The 24,264-nt window shown below is 40.7% G+C and overlaps 1 protein-coding gene across 1 annotated transcript in view; it reads left to right on the top strand.

Annotated features, from left to right (window-relative positions):
* Positions 1-24,264, top strand: part of kcnk2a (potassium channel, subfamily K, member 2a) — a 181,118-nt gene that overhangs the window by 126,376 nt on the left and 30,478 nt on the right. The window contains exon 4 of the mRNA XM_060830891.1: positions 90-250. Coding sequence (XP_060686874.1) covers positions 90-250 — 161 coding nt within the window. The remainder of the gene's footprint in view (positions 1-89; positions 251-24,264) is intronic.

Here is a 24,264-nt window from a genome sequence, read left to right as displayed (position 1 = left end):
GCATTCCTTTAAAGAATCTAAGACTTATTGCAACTGCAAAACCTTGTGATAACTTATGTCTAATTCAGTTTGATCTTATTTCCTCCCAGGTTTTGGAAAGATCTCTCCAACTACTGTAGGTGGAAAAATATTCTGCATCATTTATGCCTTGTTAGGGATTCCGCTGTTTGGGTTTTTACTTGCTGGTGTTGGTGACCAGCTAGGAACCATATTTGGAAAAGGAATCGCTAAAGTGGAAGATGTATTCCTCGTAAGTTACACAAGTGTACTTCATAATAAATGAATGCAAAACTATGAAATAACATGTTAGATTTTTATCACCTTTTTTGAGTGTTAAATTCCCTAGGTGACATTTAATGTCCATGCATTCTTAATACTATCTAGAATGTCATAGAATAATATTTTATTTAAATAACGAGGATTATCAATTTTTGGAAATTAGTTTTTAATAGCTTTTTGATAAAGTGATGCACATAAACAGGGACATTTTAATAGAAAACTATTAACAGTTAAAAATCTTCAGAATTTTATACAGGATTTGCAGTTGTACATTTTGCCTCTGTACTGTACACAGGAGTGGGATTTTATATATGACTTCACATTTATTAACAAGTTAATGAGAAGTGAAATAAAAAAAAGAAAACAACCCTTCTGTAGCAATTCTACAGAGGAAAAGATAAAATGTTTCTTGATGGGATCACTAACAGGAAAATGCCAAAGGCTATTATGATGGTGTTCAGAATGTCGAAGAGAAAACTGGCAATAAGGCATTTCTCTGCAGATAAATAAACTGTTGAAATTCTTTCTGTAACTTACCAAGAAGAGGACCATGAAAATGAGGTGAGAACCATAAAACATGCCTCTGTAACAGAGGATGGCTAATGTTTCAAATGATTAATCCCTCTTAAGCATATGAAATGGAAGAGAAGAGCAACTTTCCCTCCCTGAATAAAGGCAACCTTAATATAATTAATGGCTTCAACACAAATGAGATGGGAATGTTAAATAGGACAGAGGGAATTAAAGATTAGATTCCCAAGATAGATGGCACTTTTCTCAGAGTACTCAGAGAGATGGGTTTTGTGAGGCATAGTTGGTTACTAATGGCATACCTTATGGGTTTCCTAACTAAAGTAGTGCATCCTCTCAGTGTAGTCTTAGCAAAAGGAACCAATAAGTTCACATCCGGTTCAGAATTACTGAAAGGCTCCTGATATCAAGGTATCTTTTGATTTTAACAATGTGGAATCCAAGTGACCCTGCTTGGGGCTGCTACCCATCTGCCAGTGCCTCTAGCCGCTTTCAAAATGTATGAAGTGCATTCTCATTCATGGGATGTGGGCATTTCTGGCTGGGACAGCATATATTGCTTGTTTATAGCTGCCCTTGAGAAGGTAGTGGTGAGGTGCCATTTTGAACTTCTGAAGTGTATTTGATGTAGACAGACCTACAATGCCACTTAGGAGGGAATTCCAGAAACTCTGATGTATTCAGTATCAGGATAATCAGTGGCTTGGAGAGGGGATTGCATGTGGTGGTTTTCCCACATTTCTGCTGTCCACATGTTTCTAGATAGTAGTGTTCATAGATTTGAAAGGTGTTGTCCTTGAAAGGTGTAGTCCAAGGAGCCTTAGTGAGTTTCTGCAGTGTATGTCCTAGTTGGTACATGCCACTGCCACTGCGCATCATAGGGAGGCAAGTGTATGTTCGAGAATATGATGCCAGAGAAAAAAACCCTTACACACTTCCCTTGTGCCTTGTAGGTGGTGGACAGATTTTGGGAAGTCAACAGATGAGTGATTCACTACAAGGACCCAAGCCTCTTGCATGCTCTTGTAGCCCCAGTATTTTTATGGTTAGGCCAGTGCAATTACTGGTCAATAGTAAGGTCTAGGATGTTGATGGTGGGAGATTCAAGAATGGTAAAGCTGTTAATTGCCACTTGTTAGCCCAAACTTGGATATCATTCAGATCTTGGTGCATTTGGACATGGACCACTTCAGAATCTGAGAAATCACAAATGGTATGGTCCTAGCCAGTGTGGAGAGATTTCTTCTTGATTCCCATTGTCTCTATATTTGCTAGGGTTTCTCAATGTCATACTCAATCAAATGCAGCTTTGATGCCACAAGGAGTCCCTCTCCCCTCAATTCAGGAATGCTGTACTTTTGTCCATGTTTGAACCAAGGTTGCAATTAGGTTAGGAGTGGAAAAGTAGAACCTGAAGTGTCAGTGGGCAAGTTATTGCTAATCAAGCGCTACTTGATAGCACAGTTGAAAACATCTTCCATTGCTTTACTGATGATTGAGAACAGATTTCTGATTTGCCAGGTTGAATTTAGCTTCATTTCCTTGTACAAATCATATCTGGGCAATTTTCTACATTATTGGTAGGTGCCAGTGTTTTGGCAATGGAATTGCTTGGTTATTGGTGTGACAGGTTTTATGGATCAAATTGTCAGTATTATTGCTGGAAGGTTGTCAGGATCCACAGCCTTTGCTGTATCAGTGCTTTCAGCCATTTCTTGATGTCTTATGGGGTCGAATTGACCGAACACTGGTATCTGTGTTGCTGAGTATGTCTGGAGGAGACCAATGTGGATCATCCATTTGACACTTCTGGATGAAGATTGTTACAAATACTTCAGCCTTATCTTTTACACTGATGGACACCTCCATCATTGAGAATGGAGATAATTGTGGAACCTCTTCCTCCAGGAATTGTTTGATTGTCCACCACCAGTCACAGGCAGATGTTGCATGACTGCCAAGCTTAGATTTGATCCATGATTTGTGGAATAATTCAGCTCTGTCTATCACACATGTAGTCCTGTGTTATAACTATGTCAGGTTGACACATCATTTTTAGAGATGTGTGGTGCTTCACCTGGCATACCTTCTTGTACTGTTCATTAAACCAGGGTTGGTTCCCTAGCTTGATAGTAATGGTGGAGTGAAGGCTATGCTGGGCCATGAAATTACACATTACAGATTGTGTCTGAGTACAACTGTGCTGCTCCTGATGGCCCACAGCATCTTATGGATGCTAAGTTGCTTGATTATTTCAAATCTACCCCATTTAGCATAGTGATAGTGGCACACAGCATGACAGAAGGTACTCCCAATTTTAAAACAGAACTCCTTTCCACAAGCACTGCACAGTGGCCAGTCTTACTGATACTGTTGCAGATAGATACATCTGTGACAGGCAGATTGTTAAGAATAAGGTCAAATAAGATTTTCCCTTCTGTTGGTCGCTTCATGGCTATGTCCTTTAGGATTTGACCGAATTAGTGGTGGTGCCAAACCACACTTGGTTCTGGATGTTGAAGACCCCACCCATGCTACGTTCTTCTCACCCTCTGTGCTTCCTCAAGTGATGCTGAGCATGGAATAATACTGAATTATGAGCCAAGGCAGACTCAATACATGGTAAATAGCAGGAGAGCTTCTTGCCCATATTTGACCTAAGATTTTATGTCATGAGACTTGATGGGATCCAGAGTCAATGTTGAGTACTCCCCCTGTGACTCCCACCTCACTGTATAGCACCGCCCAGCAGCTCTGTTGGGCCTGACCTTCTGATGGGACAGGACAGCCCAGGGTTAGTGATGATGTGTCTATACATTATCAGCAAGGCATGGTTCTCACTGTGTCAGGCTGCTGCTTGAACAATCTGTAAGGCAGCTGTCCCAATTTTGGGATGAGTCCCCAAATGTTAGTAAGGAGGACTTACAGGGATGACAGGGCTCATTATACTGCATCGTTTGCTGTTGTTCTGGTGTCTCGGTTGTGCCAGGTGATCAGTTTGATTTTGTTCCTTTCTTGAGACATGTTAGTGGTTAGATACAACTGAGTGGCCTGCTAGGTTTTGCGAGAGGGTATTTATGAGTCAACCACATCACGATGTGTCTGGAATCATATGCAGACCAGACCCAGGTAAGGATGGCAGGTTTCCTTCTCTAAAGCGCATTAGTGAACTTGTTAGGTTTGTACAACAATCAACAATGGATTATTGGTCATTGTCAGACTCTTGATTCCAGACTACGTTTTGCAATTACAAATTCACTCATCTGTCATGGAAGGATTATGCCTGAGGAGTGCAGACTCCCATAGGTCTCCACATGATCTTAGCAACAATACCTGATAAACTAATGTAACTTGTTCCTAATTGCTGTTATACAATAACAACTTCTTGTTTAAGGTAAGAGAAACATCTTGTTCAGATGCAATAGAGGTAGACTCTACTCCTATATGCCAAGTCAAAGGAAACCTGATTGGTGGTAGCATTCTCATATCCACTAATTCCACTTGGTGATCAGCAGTGAGCATCATTGCTTAATATCACAAACAGCAGCGGTGAAATAATCCATTGTATCCAGAAGGATAAATTTGCAAAGAACCAAGTGAGTGTACAAGCCTTTAAGTTTTTTTTTACCTCTTAAAGAACTATCCATACCCACTGACATCAGCTGCAAGTGCTTGAACAAACAAAAACTCAATGAGAACACATGGAATAACCAAAAAGGGAGAAACAGATGCCCGACCAGGTAAGGATACACCCATCAGACTTAGGGTTAGCCAGATGTGCAGCCATTCCTCAGTTGGCAGTATGGTGGCTAGGGACTTCAGAAAGAGGTTAATGATGTCATAGGCTCATTGTAAAATCGGTGATTATACAGGATTAGAAAGAACGGAAAACACCTTTATCATCAGTGAAGAAAATTCAGATGACAGAAATCAGCGAAGTTTGCAAGAAGATGCAGATGAGGAAGAAAAGGCTAAGAAGGACAAGTCATTGAACTGATTGATCAATCTTTAGTATTGAAACAATAAGGCACCAACATGGTCTTCTGAACAAAGTGTATAGCAGCTTCATATTTGATGCCATGTGGTAAGATGAAACAAGTTCATGAGGAATATTGAAATTATTTGTCTTCCAAAGCAGAACTGTCAGTGCCAGTGACAGAAATAATGTTATGATGAGGAGGTGCTGGTCAGCAGCAGTCCTCTAGCACCTTGAGTTGGGGGTTGGAAGTGGGGTGGGGGAATGTCCCAGTACAATAACTATGTAGGGTGAATGAAGATATCCAGTCCAGTCATCAGTTGAATTTAAGAATTTATATCCTTCAGTACAGCTTTATGAGCAAATTGAGAATAAAGATTTAATAGCACAAAATGAAGCTGAGTTACATTTGATTCATTGGAAACCAGACAAATGTCTGCAGATTCAGGACACAGTCAAAAAGAAGAAATTAGCTGATTCTAAATCTAGGATACCACAAAGATAAAAAAAAAACTTGTTTGTGTTGAGCAGCTCTTCCAAGATGGAAATTAAAATTAAAGACATCCAGATTCAGCAGAGAAGAATTCCTCTGTACAAAGCATGCAGGAGATTTAGGATCCTTTTCTTTAAAATATATCTTTATTGAAAAGAGGAGAATATTTTTTGGACATTACAACAAATACAAAACAAACAACTCAAACCAAATAAAAAAAGACCCACTGATTACATAAATAAATAATTAATAATTAATAACCAACTAAAAAAAAGACCATAATAATAATACAGCTCAACAAAGCAAAGTAATAGCCCTTGACCATTGAGAGCACAAATTTATACATATTAATGTGATTGTAGTCCCTCCTCTCTGGATAGCAGACTCATTAAACAGAATTGTCATGGCTTCATAAAGGCCCTTATTAGTACGGCATAAAAATCTGTACCTAAGTAGTCCAAAAAGGACAACCATATCTTATAAAAATTCTCAGTTTTATGGTGTTCATATTTGTAAGAAAGTCCAAAGGGATGTGTTCCATGACCAGCTTATGCCAGTTTTTTCAGGGGTTTTTTCAGACACTCATCCTAACTGAATGTTCTTTCTTTCACAAAAAGTGAGGATACTGAAAAGCCTTTTCTTGTGAGCATCTAATGGAAGTGGAATTAACAAGGCCAAGAAGGGTAGATACCAGGTGCATGTCCACCTCTGTCCCCAAAAGCCTCTGTATTTCATCTACCATAGTGCTTCAGTATGGCCACAGCCTGTGGAAGGACCAGAGATAATGGGTGAGCGCGCCCGTACTCCCCGCATTTAGGGGTAAAAAATGAGGTCTGCAGATGCTGGAGATCACAGCTGCAAATGTGTTGCTGGTCAAAGCACAGCAGGTTAGGCAGCATCTCAGGAATAGAGAATTCGACGTTTCGAGCATAAGCCCTTCATCAGGAATAAGAGAGAGAGAGCCAAGCCGGCTGAGATAAAAGGTAGGGAGGAGGGACTAGGGGGAGGGGCGATGGAGGTGGGATAGGTGGAAGGAGGTCAAGGTGAGGGTGATAGGCCGGAGTGGGGTGGGGGCGGAGAGGTCAGGAAGAGGATTGCAGGTTAGGAGGGCGGTGCTGAGTTGAGGGAACCGACTGAGACAAGGTGGGGGGAGGGGAAATGAGGAAGCTGGAGAAATCTGAATTCATACCTTGTGGTTGGAGGGTTCCCAGGCGGAAGATGAGGCGCTCCTCCTCCAGCCGTCGTGTAGTTGTGTTCTGCCGGTGGAGGAGTCCAAGGACCTGCATGTCCTCGGTGGAGTGGGAGGGGGAGTTAAAGTGTTGAGCCACGGGGTGATTGGGTTGGTTGGTTCGGGCGGCCCAGAGGTGTTCTCTGAAGCGTTCCGCAAGTAAGCGGCCTGTCTCACCAATATAGAGGAGGCCACATCGGGTGCAGCGGATGCAATAGATGATGTGTGTGGAGGTACAGGTGAACTTGTGGCGGATATGGAAGGATCCCTTGGGGCCTTGGAGGGAAGTGAGTGTGGAGGTGTGGGCGCAAGTTTTACATTTCCTGCGGTTGCAGGGGAAGGTGCCGGGGGTGGAGGTTGGGTTGGTGGGGGGTGTGGATCTGACAAGGGAGTCACGAAGGGAGTGGTCCTTGCGGAACGCTGATAGGGGAGGGGAGGGAAATATATCCTTGGTGGTGGGGTCCGTTTGGAGGTGGCGGAAATGGCGGCGGATAATACGTTGTATGCGCAGGTTGGTGGGGTGGTAGGTGAGAACCAGTGGGGTTCTGTCTTGGTGGCGGTTGGAGGAGCGGGGCTCAAGGGCGGAGGAGCGGGAAGTGGAGGAGATGCGGTGGAGGGCATCGTCGATCACGTCTGGGGGGAATCTGCGGTCCTTGAAGAAGGAGGCCATCTGGGTTGTGCGGTGTTGGAATTGGTCCTCCTGGGAGCAGATGCGGCGGAGACGAAGGAATTGGGAATATGGGATGGCGTTTTTACAGGGGGCAGGGTGGGAGGAGGTGTAGTCCAGGTAGCTGTGGGAGTCAGTCGGTTTATAATAGATGTCTGTGTTGATTCGGTCGCCCGAGATAGAAATGGAAAGGTCTAGGAAGGGGAGGGAGGAGTCTGAGACAGTCCAGGTGAATTTCAGGTCGGGATGGAAGGTGTTAGTAAAGTTGATGAACTGTTCAACCTCCTCGTGGGAGCACGAGGCAGCGCCGATACAGTCATCGATGTAGCGGAGGAAAAGGTGGGGGGTGGTGCCAGTGTAGTTGCGGAAGATGGACTGTTCCACATATCCTACGAAGAGGCAGGCATAGCTGGGGCCCATGCGGGTGCCCATGGCAACTCCTTTAGTTTGGAGGAAGTGGGAGGATTGAAAAGAGAAGTTATTCAGGGTGAGGACCAGTTCAGTCAGTCGAAGGAGGGTGTCAGTGGAAGGGTACTGGTTAGGACATATCGGAGATGCTCCCACTTTAAATTTTGAAAGGTGGTCTGGAACCAAGTGGACTCTGTGGAGAATTGTCAATTGCAACATATGGGTCCAGTTGGAAATTGAGATCCTTCTTGCATTTTCTCAGATATCCTCTCATACTTCAGGAGAGATCTCAACATCCAGCTCCTTCGCCTATACCTTACAGAGCCGTTCGGACTCCTCCGAGGGATCCTCTCCCAATAGGTGATAGACATTGCTGACAAAAAGTATATTCTCAGCACTCAGCACCTTCTTCTCTATGTCAGATCTATCAGAATCAGTTAGAAGTATGATCTCTTGATTTAGGGTCCTTCAAGAAGACAATGGACCAACAACCTGGGTTGTCAGAACCCAACGTTCTCAGCAAAGGACATCCAAGGGATAAAAGGTCCTCCAGTGCAGTAAGACAGGTCACAGATAACATAAGGTCAAGATCAGAACTGAAGTAGAAACTCCTCAATCCAAAGACCTATTCATCTCCCAAATTAAAACAAGAAATCTGTTCTGGAGAATTATGAAACATCTAGATAGTCTGAATTTGAGGGGAGAAAAAGTGGTGGTCAATGTAACTATGCATGTACAAATGTTAACCATGGGAAAAAAATGCTTCAGTGGAGATGTTGTATCAGGTAACGGTTCTGAAGTGATTAATGTGGAGTCTACCTAATTGGATGATGTCTTACTTGCTTGGGTTGGGATAAGGCAGAACATTTTACAATCTTATGAAGTGCTGATGTATATCCACAGATGCCCTCATTATCTTAGTAATCATGCCTAATGAACTAATGTAACTCATACCTAATCGCTGTCATGCAATAAACTGCATCTTGTAATGACACGGGGGTCTCTTCTTGTTAAAACCTAGTAGTGCTTGATTCTGTACCATGGTAAGCCAGTTAGACTCTTATAATCAATTAAATGAAAGAGGATTGGTGGCAGATATTCCACTCATAGCTACCACAGAAAACATTTCCTATTAACAGGGTAAGGATAAGGCTTTAATAACAGCCATTGCTGTTGTCATGAGAGTCTCTGTTGCGATGTGTTGAGGTGCAGAAGGCCCTGAAGCTGTCACTATTGTAAGGCTGCATGTACACTTGCCTGATAGTCCTATATTTATAGACAGAGGACGTTTACACTTTTATACCATGTATTAGAAGTTTCAAAACAATCAATAATTGCCCGAGCCCTAACTCTACTAAAAACTAAATAACAGTAAAATGAATGTTTGCTGTTAGCAATTAGGGAGGATCATGAGATGATTCTCCCAATAGCAGTTCCTGCTTCTCTTGTAAGATAACCTCTGACTGGTGATCATTTATTGGTGCAAGTAATATGCCCACTGCTTCCCTCAAGCTGCCTTATTTATCTGTCAATGTAACACCCTTATTCATGAAAACAGGGAGACAAGAAACAGGTAACTAAAACCCAGTTCTCCCATCAACCAACCAGGTCGTACACCCTACTTATGTTCACCTATCCCTACCTCACCACACCACCTCCCCACCCCATCCTTTATCTGCAGCTCCCCCTACACCCACCCCCAGTCCTGAAGAAGGGTTACATGTGAAATATTGACTTCTCCACCCCCTGATGCTGCCTGGCTTGCTGTGTTCTTCCAGCATCCTGCTTGTTTACCTTGGATTCCAGCATCTGCAGTTTTTTTGTCTCTAATTAAAGGCTAGTTGTCTTGACATCTGTGTTTGGTGTATGTTAGAATTTAATATAAAGGATGTAAATAGTTGAACATTTAGAAGCACATAATATAATCAAACAGAGTCAGCATATCTTTGTGAAGATGAAATTGTGCCTGACAAAGTTATTAGAGCACATTGAGGAGGTAACAAGGAAAACAGCTAAAGTGGAACCAGTAGATGTAACATATTTGGATTTTCAAAAGGTCTTTGTAAGGTAAGGTATGCTAGACTACTTTATAAGATAAAAGTTTGGGGTAGTTTGCATGGATAGTGAATTGGCAACAAATAGAAGATGGGATTTGGGACAGAGTGAACGTGTAACTAGTGTAGTGCCACAAGGATCAGTGCTGGGGCCATAATTATTTACAATATATCTTAATGATTTGGATCAGGGAAGTGTTGCCATCTTTTGGAATTACAGAAAAGTAGGTGGGAAGATAAGTGGTGAGGATGATGCAGAGAGTCTACAGTGGGATATTGATATGTAAGTGAGTGGGTAAAAACATGACAAATGGAATATAGAACAACCTCGACTATTTGAACGAGATTGGGAGGGGGAAGTATTTTGTTTGGATAACTGATTGTTTGGGTAACTGAATATTCAGATAACAGATAACATTTTTACAGAACCTTGAGATCTTGTTCAGATAATCCGAAATTCAGATAAATGATGTTCAGATAGCCAAGGTTATTCTGCATTGTGTGGGAACAATGCAGGTTATGCAGTCTGGCAGGAAGAATAGATGAGTAAATATTTAAGTGGAGAAAGACTGCAGAAAGCTGTAGCACAGATGGGTTTGGGGGGGTCCTCATGCATGATGCACAAATGGTTAGAATCCAAGATCAGCATGGGATCCTGGATTCAATCCCAAGATCCTGGAATTGTTAACATACAAGGAACGGCTGAGGATCCTGGGATTGCATTCATTGGAGTTTAGAAGATTAAGGGGAGATCTAATATAAACGTACAATATAATACATAGCTTGGAAAGGGTGTACGCTAGGAAATTATTTCCATTAGGTGAGGAGACTAGGACCCGTGGACGCAGCCTTAGAATTAGGGGGGGTAAATTCAGAACAGAAATGCGGAGACATTTCTTCAGCCAGAGAGTGGTGGGCCTGTGGAATTCATTGCCGCGGAGTGCAGTGGAGGCCGGGATGCTAAATGTCTTCAAGGCAGAGATTGATAAATCCTTGATGTCATAAGGAATTAAGGGCTACGGGGAGAATGTGGGTAAGTGGAGTTGAAATGCCCATCAGCCACGATTGAATGGCGGAGTGGACTTGATGGGCTGAGTGGCCTTACTTCCACTCCTTTGTCTTATGGTAGTAATAAGGCAAATGGATTGTTGGCCTTTATTTGAAAAGAAATGAAGTATAAAAATAGGGGTATTGCTAAATCTATATAAGGCACTAGTCAGACTACAACTGGAATACTGTTTTCGTCCTGTATCCAAGGAGAGAGAACTGGAATTGAAGGCAGTCCAGAGAGGTTTCACTAGGTTAATTCCAGGCATGGAAGAATTGTTGCATGAGGAGGTTATGAATAGGTCGGGCTTTTATCATTACAGTTTAGAAGAATTGGAGGACACCTTATTGAAACATACAGGATTTTTTGCGGTTGTCAAAGTAGATGCAAAGAGGTTGTTTCCCTTTTTGGGAAGGGAGCATAATGTCAGAGAAAGGGATCACTCATTTAACACCGAAATTTGGAGGCTTACTTTTCTCAGAGGGTATTGAATCTGTGGAATTCTTTACCATAGAGGGTTACAGAGGTTGCAGTTATGTTTATTCAAGGCTGAGATGGGCAGATTTTTAAATAGTAGGGAGATAAAAATTATGCAAAAAAGGCAGGAAAGTGGAGTTGAGCATCATCAGATCAGTTATGATCTCATTACGGAATAGACCAATGGGCTGAATAGCCTACTTCTGCCCCAATGATGTATTGTCCCATCGTATGAAATGCGCATGCACAAGCCTTCTTTTGTATTGTCTGTTGAGATACCTGTCTTGCACCTGTTAATATATGTGGGGTCAGTTCATTCCAGATTGGGGTCTCTTTTTCTCTCTCTAATATGTCTCTGCTATCATTCTGTTCCTATTTTTCTTTCTTTCTACGTTTCCTTCTTTAGATATCTTTCTCTGTCTCTTTTCTTACACCCTTTTCTTTCTACCTTTTCTGCTTTCCTATATTTTGCCCTTCTTCCCTGTCAGGTGAGAATGTGTATATCCTTCAATGTAAAGGTGTCAATCATTTAGGTAGGACTGAAAAAAACCCAGAAATTGCTAGAAAAGCTCAGCTGGCCTGACAGCATCTGTGGAGAGAAAACAGAGTTTCTGGTTGAGTGACCTGTCCTCAAAATTCTGAGGAAGGGTCACTTAGTCTGAAACGTTAACTCTGATTTCTCCTGACAGGCTTGCTGAGCTTTTCAGCAATTTCTGTTTCTGTTTCTGATTTACAACATCCACAGTTCTTTTGGTTTTTGTTGTGAAAATAAAGAAACATGATGTGAGTTATTTCATTTGAAGGTTGCAGGTGTATTTGTACATTTCTGGAGAACACTTACTACAAAGACAGCTTGCTTGATTAGCAAACACAATGCAAAAACTCCATATCATGTGATATGTGACATTTTATCTGCCTAATGAATTGAATTGAATTGAATTTATTGTCATGTGTACTGCGGCACAGTGAAAAGCTTTGTCTTGCGAGCAATAGAGGCAGATCACAGAGTTAAATAGCATAGATAATAAAACAGCTGCAAAAACAAAAACACAGGTACAGGCAAATGTTAAGAGTTTGTGGGTCCATTCAGTATTCTAACAACAGTCAGGTAGAAACTGTTACAAAACCAGCTGGTGTGTGTGTTCAGGCTTCTGTACCTTCTCCCCGATGGTAGAGATTGTAGAAAACATTGCCAGGGTGGGATGGATCTTTGAGAATGCTGGCAGCCTTTCCTTGACAGTGGGCCTGGTAGATGGATTCTACAGATGGGAGGTTGGCCTTTGTGATTGCCCAGGCCGAGTTGTACACAGGTGATGTATACAGATTACAGTCATGGTCACTTAAAGGAACACTACATTAGATGAGATGAAATGGAAGTGAAAACAACCACTAAAGCTGTAGGCTGCATTTGGCATTGGGTTGCATAGAAAATATGGCCATTTGTGATTTCCCCTACCATAACGTCACTAATTTCTTTCACCTGCATCCATTTTCTCAATCTCACTTGGTCCCCCAAATTATATCCCACTATCCATTCCTCTTTCTACCAAACCTTCAATCAAACTCTCAAATCCTTTTTAATCACCCTTTCCCCTTGCACTGCTGTTATTCACCAGAGGAGAATGTGAGGTCTGCAGATGCTGGAGATCAGAGCTGAAAATGTGTTGCTGGAAAAGTGCAGCAGGTCATGCAGCATCCAAGGAACAGGAGATTCGACGTTTCGGGCATAAGCCTGAAGAAGGGCTTATGCCCGAAATGTCGAATCTCCTGTTCCTTGGATGCTGCCTGACCTGCTGCGCTTTTCCAGCAACACATTTTCAGCTGTTATTCACCAGGCCCTTTGTTCTTCATTCACGTCTCCAATCCCACTTGTTTGAAACATAGCAGATAGAACGTGGTTAGATATGTCCGAATCCTCAATTAGCTTGTCTTCTCACATACCCTCCATTTCTTACAGAGGATGTGCTCATTTTTGAAAAATCAACTTAAAAATAAAATTAGAAAGTGACATATAATTTATTTCTCTTTATTGTTTCTTTCCCCCACACCCATTGTCTAATAGGAGATAGAATTTAATGAAATGCAAAAGAGCCAAAGTAAGCATCTAATAACTGAATGGATGTCCATTGTTGGCATTCCAAGTACAGGTATTTCTGGTGTAACGTGTGCTTCGTCAATGCGAATTGACTGTAACGTGACTGATGAATAGTGGATGCTGTTTGGAAAGCGCAAACTTTCTCTGCATAAGTATAGTGATTTTCTATCGCACGCTTTTGCAGAGCGCTAGGCTCCACAGGAACGCACCCATCACGTTATACCAGAAATATCTATGGACCTGAACCAAAATTAGCTTTGAGTTGAATAAATGCCACCTGATACTGGACACCAAACAAGCGTTTTGCTGCAGTCTTTTCATTGAGGGAAGTGGGAAATTTGCCAACTCCAATGCTGAGGTCTGATCTGAAGAGTCCATTCAGATCACAAATCTTTTTTGGACACAAATGCATTACGGTGCACAGGAGCACTCCTGTTTCTGTTTTTTTTCTGTTGTAGACTGGCATCCTGGATGTTTATATGGAACTCTGCTCTAGTTTGAGGGCAGGAAGTCCACCACAATATTCATTATTTTCTCTCAAAAATAGATGACTGAGTTAAGATTCTCTCCTCTATCTGGTGGAAGCATCCAGTAGTGATCATTTATAGCAAAATAAAATAAATGTAATCAGTTAATTTCAAAATTAAAGTGGTGATTTTTCAAAGAAAATTATTAGGAAACATAATCCATTTCACTTCCTCGCCAAACTCTCTAATTTACTCGAGATTCTATTGTTAAAGTTCCCTTTACTCTCTCCATATTCTTGAACTTAAAACAAGTAATGGAACAGGTGTTTAATCAAAACACTGTTGTTTCTTCCTGAATGAGCAGTGTGAAAAAAAGCATTACAAATTTTACCGCAGGAAAGTTTTGGCTTTTCATTCCCAGCTTTCTTTCAAATATCTGTAAGAACGTCTCAGCAGAAATTGTCAGAGCAAAAGAAAAATTGTTTTTCAGTATTTCAGACTGAACAATATGGTATAATGTGAACCATTGGGTACACTACATATATTCAGACTGCACAATCGTAACCTTTCTCACAGCATCCTTCTCTAGGTATACGTATGAATATACTGTTTCAACAATTGTTTTGGACATTACAACTATGAATTACTGAGACAAAAGTACTGGTTGTAAAACAATTTGTAATTTACAAAAAGGTCATGTTATGGAACCTCTGAGCCATGTTGTAGTAAGATAAAAGGTTTACATAGGTATTTTCTGTTATTAATACAGGAATAGGATTTTATAACAAAACTTTCAGACAAAATGTAGCAAACACATGGCAACAAGAAGGAAAAAGCTACAGAAAAGGAATGTACACAAGTATAAAATTTTTAATATAGCTTATTCTTCCTTTACTTTTTTCCTGTCCTGATCCCTTCTTTAAGCTTTCTTCATCCACTTCAAGTGCATCTCATCAAACTACTCATTTCCACCACAGTCTTCACACAAGAAAATATGAGAGGAAACAGAATCCCAGGACTGTTTCCAAACAACGTTCAAAATTCAAAGTTGAAGGTTTGAAGGTACTCATATGTTCTTATTAATGTGCAAAACACAATGATTGTGTTTTATTTCTTTTATAATTTAAATCCAGAAAGATCAACACATTTTGATTATTTTTAAACGTTGAAACTATGGTAATCAGAATAATCATTTAGAGGAGTTTGTACTATTAGGGAATCTTTATAAAATCAGAACATGCAAGAAACTTATATTTTGAAAACAGCTTAATTGAAATAACATGTTTAAATTTCCTCTATATGATCCTAAATGGTGCCATAGTTTTCTATTTATAGGGCCATAAATCATCTATAGCTTAATATTTAATTCTGTTCTTATCCTTGCCCTTTAACTTTCCTTTTCTCTACATTGAATAAACATGTATTTTTAATTTAAACCATAGAAGTCATATGCTTTTCAAATCATTGACTCAGTACAATTATCTGATTCCCATGAGATTCAAAACAAAATTATAAGAGGTTTATAAAGTGGAGAAAAGTAATTCACTTCCACTGATTGTTTCCAAAGCCAATAACCAAATTGATTCTTCCACCTAGTTTATTAAGTTATGATTTTTCTTTAAAACCTAAATTTTAGGTTTTCTTTAAATGAAACCCGAAATGCAGTAACATTTTGGAATCCAGTTCTAGAATTTTGACCCTGCAACAGTAAAGGAATGACAATATATGCTGCATGACTTGGAAGGGAATTGTTAGATGGTGATTTTTTTTGTCTGCATTCTATCCTTGTTCTTCCAGATAATTGAGTTTGTGGAATTGAAAGGTGTTGCCAAGTGAGCCTTGGCATCTTGCTGTAACACATCTTGTCACACTTACAGACATTTATTTGCTTATGTTGGTACATAAAAAAAACATACTTTTTCAGTTTTTTGCACTGATTTTCAAGCATTGAAACAAATGGATGATTAATATTACTTGAAGCACAGCAAAGAGGTCTAGTCCAGCCAGCCACCACAATGGAAATATTGAACCAAATTAGTATATTGGGGGAATACGAATTTTCCCATTCTTGTTGGCAATGGCCATCAGTGTGAATTGAATTAGGTCTATATTTGCATAAAACTGAAGACTTATTTTTTAGTGTATCTGAGCAGCTCTTGGCATTTTCACCAGTGGGATATTTCTGATTGCATAATCCATGGTTAAATATATATATATATATATATGGCTGAAGTTTCCAAAACAAAATAGTTCCAAAAAGGTATTTCAGTATGGTTTGCTGGTTTTTCTCCTCCTACCCTGACAGGGTCACTCCTTCTTATTTAAAAGATTCTCATTATTGCCTCAATAATGATTTCCTTTCTTGTTTGAATCCCTAGAATCCATAGAATCCCTACAGTTTGGAAATAGGCCCTTTGCCCAACAAGTCCACACCCAACCCTCTGAAGAGTAACCCACCCAGACCCATTCCCCTACCCTGGTACTCTATATTTATCCCTGACTAATGCACATAACCTACACATCCCTGAATACTACGAGCAATTTAGCATGACCAATTCACCTAACCTACGCATCTTTCGATTGTGAGAGGAAACCAGAGCACCCAGAGGAATCCCACACAGACACAGGGAAAATGTGCAAACTCCACACAGACAGTCACCCGAGGCTTGATGCTGCTATTTTTATTTCCAATTTACGCAGACATACATTAAATGTAAACTTTCTTAAGACAATCATACATAGCCTTCTTCTCTCTGTTTTTCATAAACTATTAATCGTTTAATGGAGTAATGGTTTTATGAACGAAGGACATGTGATGGTAATGTATCGGTGTTAAAAATTCTCAAATCCAAAGTTGATATTTTTGGGATGTATGTGTTTCTATCCCACCATGTTCTGGTTCTGCAATAAAATCTGCAATCCTGGTCTGGTCTACGTGTGACACTAAATGCACAGCCATGGTTGACATTTCATTCCCATCCACAATTGTCTAGCAAGAGATTCACTTCAGTTAGAGTTGAGTACTAAAACCTGGCCCTGCCAATGACCCCCTCATCTCAAGAAATAATTAGGAAAACACACTCCGGACTGTATGCCAACATTTGCTCAGTTGTAGTACTCAATTAGTCAGAGGGCTATGATGTGACTTCACCTCGGAGACTTGAACATCTTGCTCTGAATTTTAGCTTCTGAGGCATTTGTGGAATGTCAGAAAATTGGGAAATTTTCTGACATTCCACATCCAACTTAACAAAAAAAGTGCAATGAATAAATGATTCTTCATTCAGGGACAGCCGTGTGTTTGTGGGAGTGGAGGTGCTAGACTGCATTCTGGTGTCAGGATATGGGCATGGATCAATGGTGACTATTCTCAGGCTCCATCCATTCCAGCTCATGGCATCTTCAAGTCTTCTCCCATCCACATGTGGGCAGCACGGTGGCACAGTGGGCAGCACAGTGGCTAACACTGCTGCCTTACAGCGCCAGAGACCCGGGTTCAATTCCTGCCTCAGGCAACTGTCTGTGTGGAGTTTGCACATTCTCTCTGTTTCCTCCGGGTGCTCCGATTTCCTCCCACTGTCCAAAAAAAATGTGCAGGTTAGGTGAATTGGGCATGCTAAATTGCCCATAGTGTTAGGAGAAGGGGTAGATGTAGAGGAATGGGTCTGGGTAGATTGCTCTTCAGAGGGTTGGTGTGGACTTGTTGGGCTGAAGGACCTGTTTCCACACTGTAGGAAATCTATTCTAAAATCACATCCTTTTATAACCGTTTGGTCAAAATTGTGAGAACTTATGCTAACATACCCAACCACACCCTTTGGCTTTACAAGCTTTTCCAACTTAATCCACAAGGCAAGTCTCAGAAATCATGCTAAGATGAAACAAAATAAAGTTGAAATGGTCTACTACAGATTTCACGATATAAAGACAATGCTTATCGATAAAAAGGATTAATCTCTCGAGTACTTAATCCATTAAAAAAGACATCTATATTAACCCCAAATCAAAGAAAGTTAATTATTTAATATAATTTTAGAGTTGTCAGTTAAACTATGAACTTACATTCCCTCCACTGTGATAATCACAAGTTGTCAAAGCATTAATAATGCTAAAGTGACAATACTTAAGTTTGTGATCTCTTGAAGCTGCCAACACAGATTTTTTTCAACTAATAGATAGATAGACTTTGTGAATGTACATGGTTTCCATTTAAATAGCTTGATGACTTGACTTCCACAGACTGTATCCTTTTACGAGTATTTATATTTACTCTTAAAGAAAACGTAAGTCACATATTGTGACATAAACCCTTGGTTGCAGCAAATTCAAGATCTCCTTGAACTCATCACTGTGTTTCAAATGGCCTGTAGTGATTGTAACAAAGTCAGCAAGGTGGACCTCATAGAATATATGAGTTCCCTGATTGGCTGTTAATCTAGTCTAATCAGGAAGCCCTGGCTGTCACATATAAACAGGAGTGTAACTGAATAAAGATTCGTGCACCTTGTGTCTTTCACTGTGTCTCACACCTGCACACACACAACATGAGTGCTGGGGGAAAATAAGCACTACTGCAGTTAGGCGCCTGGCTTTGTTGCTCCTCTCCCTTGTAAAGTTGCTGTTGTATACAGCTGTAAATGTTAACTGTTTTTTTGTAAACTGTTTTGTAATTGTTTAATAAAATTAAAAAAAAATAAACAGGAGTGTCAGAGGTTCTGTTCACTCAGAGAGCTGGCTCTGAGGAAGCCAGACCAGTGTCAATTACTATGCATGTTTAAATAAAGGGTGACTTGGTGGTGGGTTACCAGTCTCTGCAGAATTATTTCAGCCCTGATGGGTTTGAGTTTCACCCATGTGTCAGTAGGTTCCATCTCATTCTTCTCTCTGTGAAACTGGGATCTGTTGAAGATGGAAAAGGATTTCAGATGCAATGTCATGGTACCATCTTATTTAAGGCCTCCATGACTCTGCAAAAATCTAGGTCCTAATGTTGCTTGATACTTCAATGTAACATTCAGGAAGCAGTGTTGTTTCATGTTAAAACATTGAACATTAACGAAATCCTGTGGTGCTGTTTGAAGATGAGCAGGGCAAGGTCTCATGTTCTTGTCAATATTGTTTCAAAAAAGACCATGTTTAAAACAAATTCTAACCTTGTCATTTACATCATTGTTTTTGTGTAATCTAGCTAACTGCAAATTAGCCTTTGTGTTTCCCTTCATTACAACAGTGACTGTATTTCAAATATTTTTCACAGGATTTTGGATTATGAAAAATGTGATAGAAATAAAACCAATTTCTTACTTTTATGTCCTGCCCAGCATTGATGCATTTCTGGCAACGAATGCTTGTCAGTTGAATAATGAGGCCTGGACCCAGTGTTTTCAAATTATCTTAAGTGTATATTTTGTGGTGGTCTTCTGATGACTATGGATTTGGATTCTGTAATAGTTGAGGCAAAATTTCTAAATTCTATGAATGTCTAAAAGGAGTAGTGAATTGTCTTGTGGTAATAACAATTTTCAATGTTTGGTTATGACGTTATTAACAATGGAGGAGAGTCTAAAATCTATTTCAATGTGTTGTTTAAGCATGAACATTTGATTGTAGTATCCACTGAGCAGGTTTTGTACTGCTAGTTTCCTCTTGGTGGTCTTGGTTCCTCTGTGATAGTATTGTATTGATTATACATGGTCTGCCCCTTTAAAGATAAGCAAATACTGAATAGTAGATTTTCAAGCTGATTGGTCCAATGCTGTGACATTAGTGATGAAAATGGGCAGGAGGAGGGGGTCACATGGTAACTTAGGAAACCAATTAATTTCCATCAACACCTTCAGAAGGGAGTGAGAGCAGGTGGCTAAGGGGACTACTTCCCAGTGTCTGAACTTGAAAGCAGTCACACAATAAGTTGAAGGACAATCCAATTGGTGAGGTCAGTCAGTTTCCTCCCACAATCCAAAGATGTGCATGGAAATGCAGGGTTACAGGGATAGGGTAGAGGGAGTTGCATCTGGATTGGATGCTTTTTGGAGGATCAGTGTGTACTCGATGGACTGAATGGCCTGTTTCCACACTTTAGGGATTCTATTAAACCCATCCATTGCTCAATTCACCACAACTTTGTCAGTTATTTATCAACAGTCAACACATGTTGATTTCACTCTCTCATAGTTGCAAGCCTTACACCTACAATGTAGAGCTCAAACATACTGTCAGCTACTTTTTAATAACTATATCACTCAAACTAAAGTTTACAAGTCACTTACTGACACTGAACAATGTAAGAGAAACTAGTGTATGACAGGTTATAGCAACAGAAACCTGGATGTGGACAAACACACCTGCATCTTTTAAGCCTCTTTTAAGCTCAGAATGGGGCATTGCTGAGGACATGGTCGCAGGTGGCACTGGAGGGGTTGAAGATGAGGAAATCTGCCTACATCATCCTCCTAATTTCTTCCCATTTCTCTCTTTTCCCATAATTGCTTTTGAGTCCCCAACTGCTGGTAGTGTGGTCTTCATCGTCCTCCCATTGTTAGCCAATCCTTGTCTTTTTGCATTTCAGGTACTTGAGAACTGGCACCTGCTTAATCAAAGGAGGAGGAGAAGGAAGAAGACAGTCACCACGAAATGGCATTATCACAAGATCTAATACTCCACATTACCAGTTCAGAGATTCACACTATATGTATTATATAGGATAGAGGAGGGACCTGCACATGGTGAGACACTGGGCACAAGTGTGCAGATGATGGGGTATGGGAAAAGCTATCAGAGGTGCCAACTTGCCAGCAGGTGAAATCACACATTAATTTTGCTGGAAAGGAGCAAGGTGAAGATTTTGATTCATCAAGTTTCAGAAGAAGGCTGATGAGCACACATAACAAGATACTTAATGCATTGGAATGTCAGCCAGAAAGCTTGTGCACAATACAAAGGAGGATGGAGGAGTTCACTTCAAACCTGACAGAAAAATTTCCAGACACCTTTGAGCCCATCCTCTCCAACATGGAACCTGTATGAACAAATATGGAAAACTATCCTTGCAGCACAAACAGCTTCCAGCAGAGCTCAGGCTGCTACAACAGCACCTCAGGCCTGATTTTGTTTTGCAACAAAACTATGCTAGAGGCTCAAAGGTGGTGATCACATCCTTGAGCCTGGCATCTACCATTTTTACAACAGGGTACTGAGCTGAATCTCTCTTTGGATGTCCATGACCCACAAACGTATTGCAGTATTAAACTGCAGCACCCTTGTTCGGTCTGATGTTTGCTATTGGGATGTCCAAAAGATAAGCTGCGTACATTCGATTTTGCAGAATATAGTCTGAATTTAGCAGATTTCATTGGAAAATTAAGGTACTCTTTTGGATATAATATTGGGACACGTTTAAGAGATGTCCGATGCAGTTGGAAGAGGTAATAAATGCTTTGGAGAGGCCAAGTGACCTTAGGAGTTATTTAAAGTAGACATGTTTGTGCATAGAAATTTGACAATGTTATTGGAACTTTCAGTAACTGTCAAAGAGGGCTTACAAATGACAAGGAATTTAAAATTGAACTTTTATAGATTTTAAAAGAAAAACTTCCTGTTGTTAAAAATGTCAGTGTTCTTCTTTTATTCATTCATGCGATGTGGGCATCATTGGTTGCCTAAGACCATCTGTAATTGCAATTGCGAAGGTGATTGTTTCTGCTTTCTGAAACTGCTACAGTGCATGTGGTATCGGTACAGGCACACTGTTGTGAAGGAGTGAGTGTTCAGGATTTTGACCAGCAATCGTGAAAGAAGGGCAGAATAGTATGGAGGGGAACTTGAAGGTGGTGGTGTTCTCATGTATCTGCTACTTTTGTATTCCTAGAGATTGTGCGTGTGTAAAGTGGTCTTTAGCTGAAACATATGCCCACCATTTTGTCTCAGTGATGGAGGGAATGACTATTGAAGGTGTTAGATGGAGGAACAATCAAATGGATTGGTTTATCTGAGACAGTGTTGAGCTTTTTGAATGTTATTGGTGCTGTACTTATCCAGGCAAATGGTGAGTACTCCATCCCAAACCCAACTTGTGCTTTGTAGATGGTGGCAGGGTTTGGGGAGTCAGAAGGTGAATTACTTGCTGTAGAATTTCCAGCTGTGAGCTGTCATAATATCTATATAGCTGGTCAATAACTGTTTAGCTGGTCCAGTTCAGTACCTCATCATTGAAACCCACTAGGCTATTGCATGTCAAGGACCAAAGGTTGAATGCTCATTTATTGGAAATGGTTAGAAGGTTAAAGAATAATCTGATTGAAGTCTTCAAGATATTATCAGGAAAAGACAAAGTACATGAAGAGAAACTGTTTCCACTGGTTGGGGATTTTAGAACTAGTGGATATAGCCTGAGAATTGGGGCCAGAAGGTTCAGGAGAGATATTAGGAAACACTTTGATGTAGAAAGAGTGGTAACTGTTTGGAACTCTCTTCTATAAAAGCAGTGGATGCTGGATCAGTTGTTAATTTTAAATCTGAGATAGACAATTTTTTGTTAAACAAATGGATTTCACAAATGCTGTTATGAAAGGCCCAGCTGATGGTATTATTGGGCAAGTCAAATCTCAGAATGAAATCCTGGCTTGGGAGAACATATTTTTCTTGTTGACTGTGTGGTCACTCATTGAAATATAGGCTGCAGATTTTCTTTAACAATAAAACAGAAATTTTCTTCACACATGCTCTTGATAAAACATCTGATGTAACATTGTCTTTTCTGGCACATTAATGGTTTTGAAATTGTATGTCTGAATAATTAGACAAAGAGCAAAGAAAATGTAAAACCCAGGAACAGGCCTTTCGGCCCTTCAAGCCTGTGCCAATCCAAATCCACTGTCAACCTATCGCCCAATTCCTAAGGATCTGAATCCCTCTTCTCCCCACCTACTCATGCAATCTCTCCAGATGCACCTTACATGAATCTGCCGTGCCTACCTCTGCTGGCAATGCCTTCCAGGTACCTACCACCCTCTGTGTGAAGTACTTGCCACGTGTATCCCCCTTAAATGTTTCACCTCTCACCTTGAAAGTGTGACCTCTCGTTATTGAATACCTCACCTTGGGAAAAAGCTTATCTCTATCCACCTTGTCTATACCTTTCATAATTTTGTAGACCTCAATCAGGTCCCCCGCCTTCAATCTCCTTTTTTCTAATGAAAACAATCCTAACCTACTCAACCTCTCTTCATAGCTAGAACCTTCCATCCCAAGCAACATCCTCGTAAACCTTCTCTGCACCCTCTCCACTGCATCCACATCCTTTTGGTAACTTGACGACCAGAACTGTACACAGTATTCTAAATGCGGCCAAACCAAAGTTTTGTACAATTTTAACATGACTCTCCAGCTCATACTTAGTACCCCATCCAATGAGGGCAAGCGTATCAAATGCCTTCTTGACCACTCTATCCACCTGTGCAGCCACCTCAGAGTACAATGGACCTGACCTCCCAGATCTCTCTGCTCATCAACTTTTCCCAAGGCTCTTCCATTTACAGTATAGTTCGAATATCCCTACTGCCCTTCTTGTACAGGAGGGCAACATTAGCAACCCTCCGGTCCTCTGACACCTCACCTGTGTTTAAGGATGTTTAAAGATATCTGTCAGGGCCCCAGCTATTATCTCATTCACCTCCCTCAGCAACCTGGGATAGATCCCATCCTGTCCTGGGATTTGTCCACCCTAATATCCTTTAGCCTACCCAACACATCTTCCCTCCTTATGTCATTGTGATCCAGAGTAAACATACTTCTATTTCTAATCTCAACATTCATCATGTCCCTCTCCTCAGTGAACACCGATGCAAAGTATTCACTGAGAATCTCACCCATTTTCTCAGGTTCAACACACAACCTTCCTTCCTTAACCTTAAGTGGACCAACCCTTTCTCCAACTATCCTCTTGCTTCTTGTATATGAATAAAAGGCCTTGGAATTCTCCTTAATTCTGCTTGCTAAAGTTATTTCATGACACCTTTTAGCCCGCTAGATTCCTTGTTTAAGATTGGTCTTACTCTCCCGTTATTCCTCCAAGGCCTGTTTTGTTCTTAGCTGCCTGGACCTTATGTACGCCTTCCCTTTTCCTCTTGGCCAGTTGCATGATTTCTCCTGTCATCCACGGTTCACAATTCTTGCCTTTCCTATCCCTTGTTTTCAAAGGACATACCTATCCTGCACTATCTTCAACCTATCTTTGAAAGCATCCCACATATCAAATGTGGACTTCCCTTCAAATGGCTGCTCCCAATCCACATTTCACAGCTCCTGCCGAATTTTGATATAATTGGCCTTGGCCCAGTTTAGTACTCTTTGCTCTTCTTTCTCTACAAGTATTCTAAAACTTACAGAATTGTGGTCACTATTCCCAAAGAAATCCCCCACTGCAATTTCTATCACCTGGCCTGGCTCATTCCCCAATACCAGGTCCAATATGGCCTCTTTCCTCATCAGACTATTGACATATTGCTCTAGAACACTTTCCTGGATGCTCCTTACAAATCTGC

The sequence above is a fragment of the Hemiscyllium ocellatum genome, chromosome 10, assembly GCF_020745735.1.
Source record: "Hemiscyllium ocellatum isolate sHemOce1 chromosome 10, sHemOce1.pat.X.cur, whole genome shotgun sequence".
Lineage (NCBI taxonomy): Eukaryota > Metazoa > Chordata > Chondrichthyes > Orectolobiformes > Hemiscylliidae > Hemiscyllium > Hemiscyllium ocellatum.
This window is presented reverse-complemented; position numbering and strand designations above follow the sequence as displayed.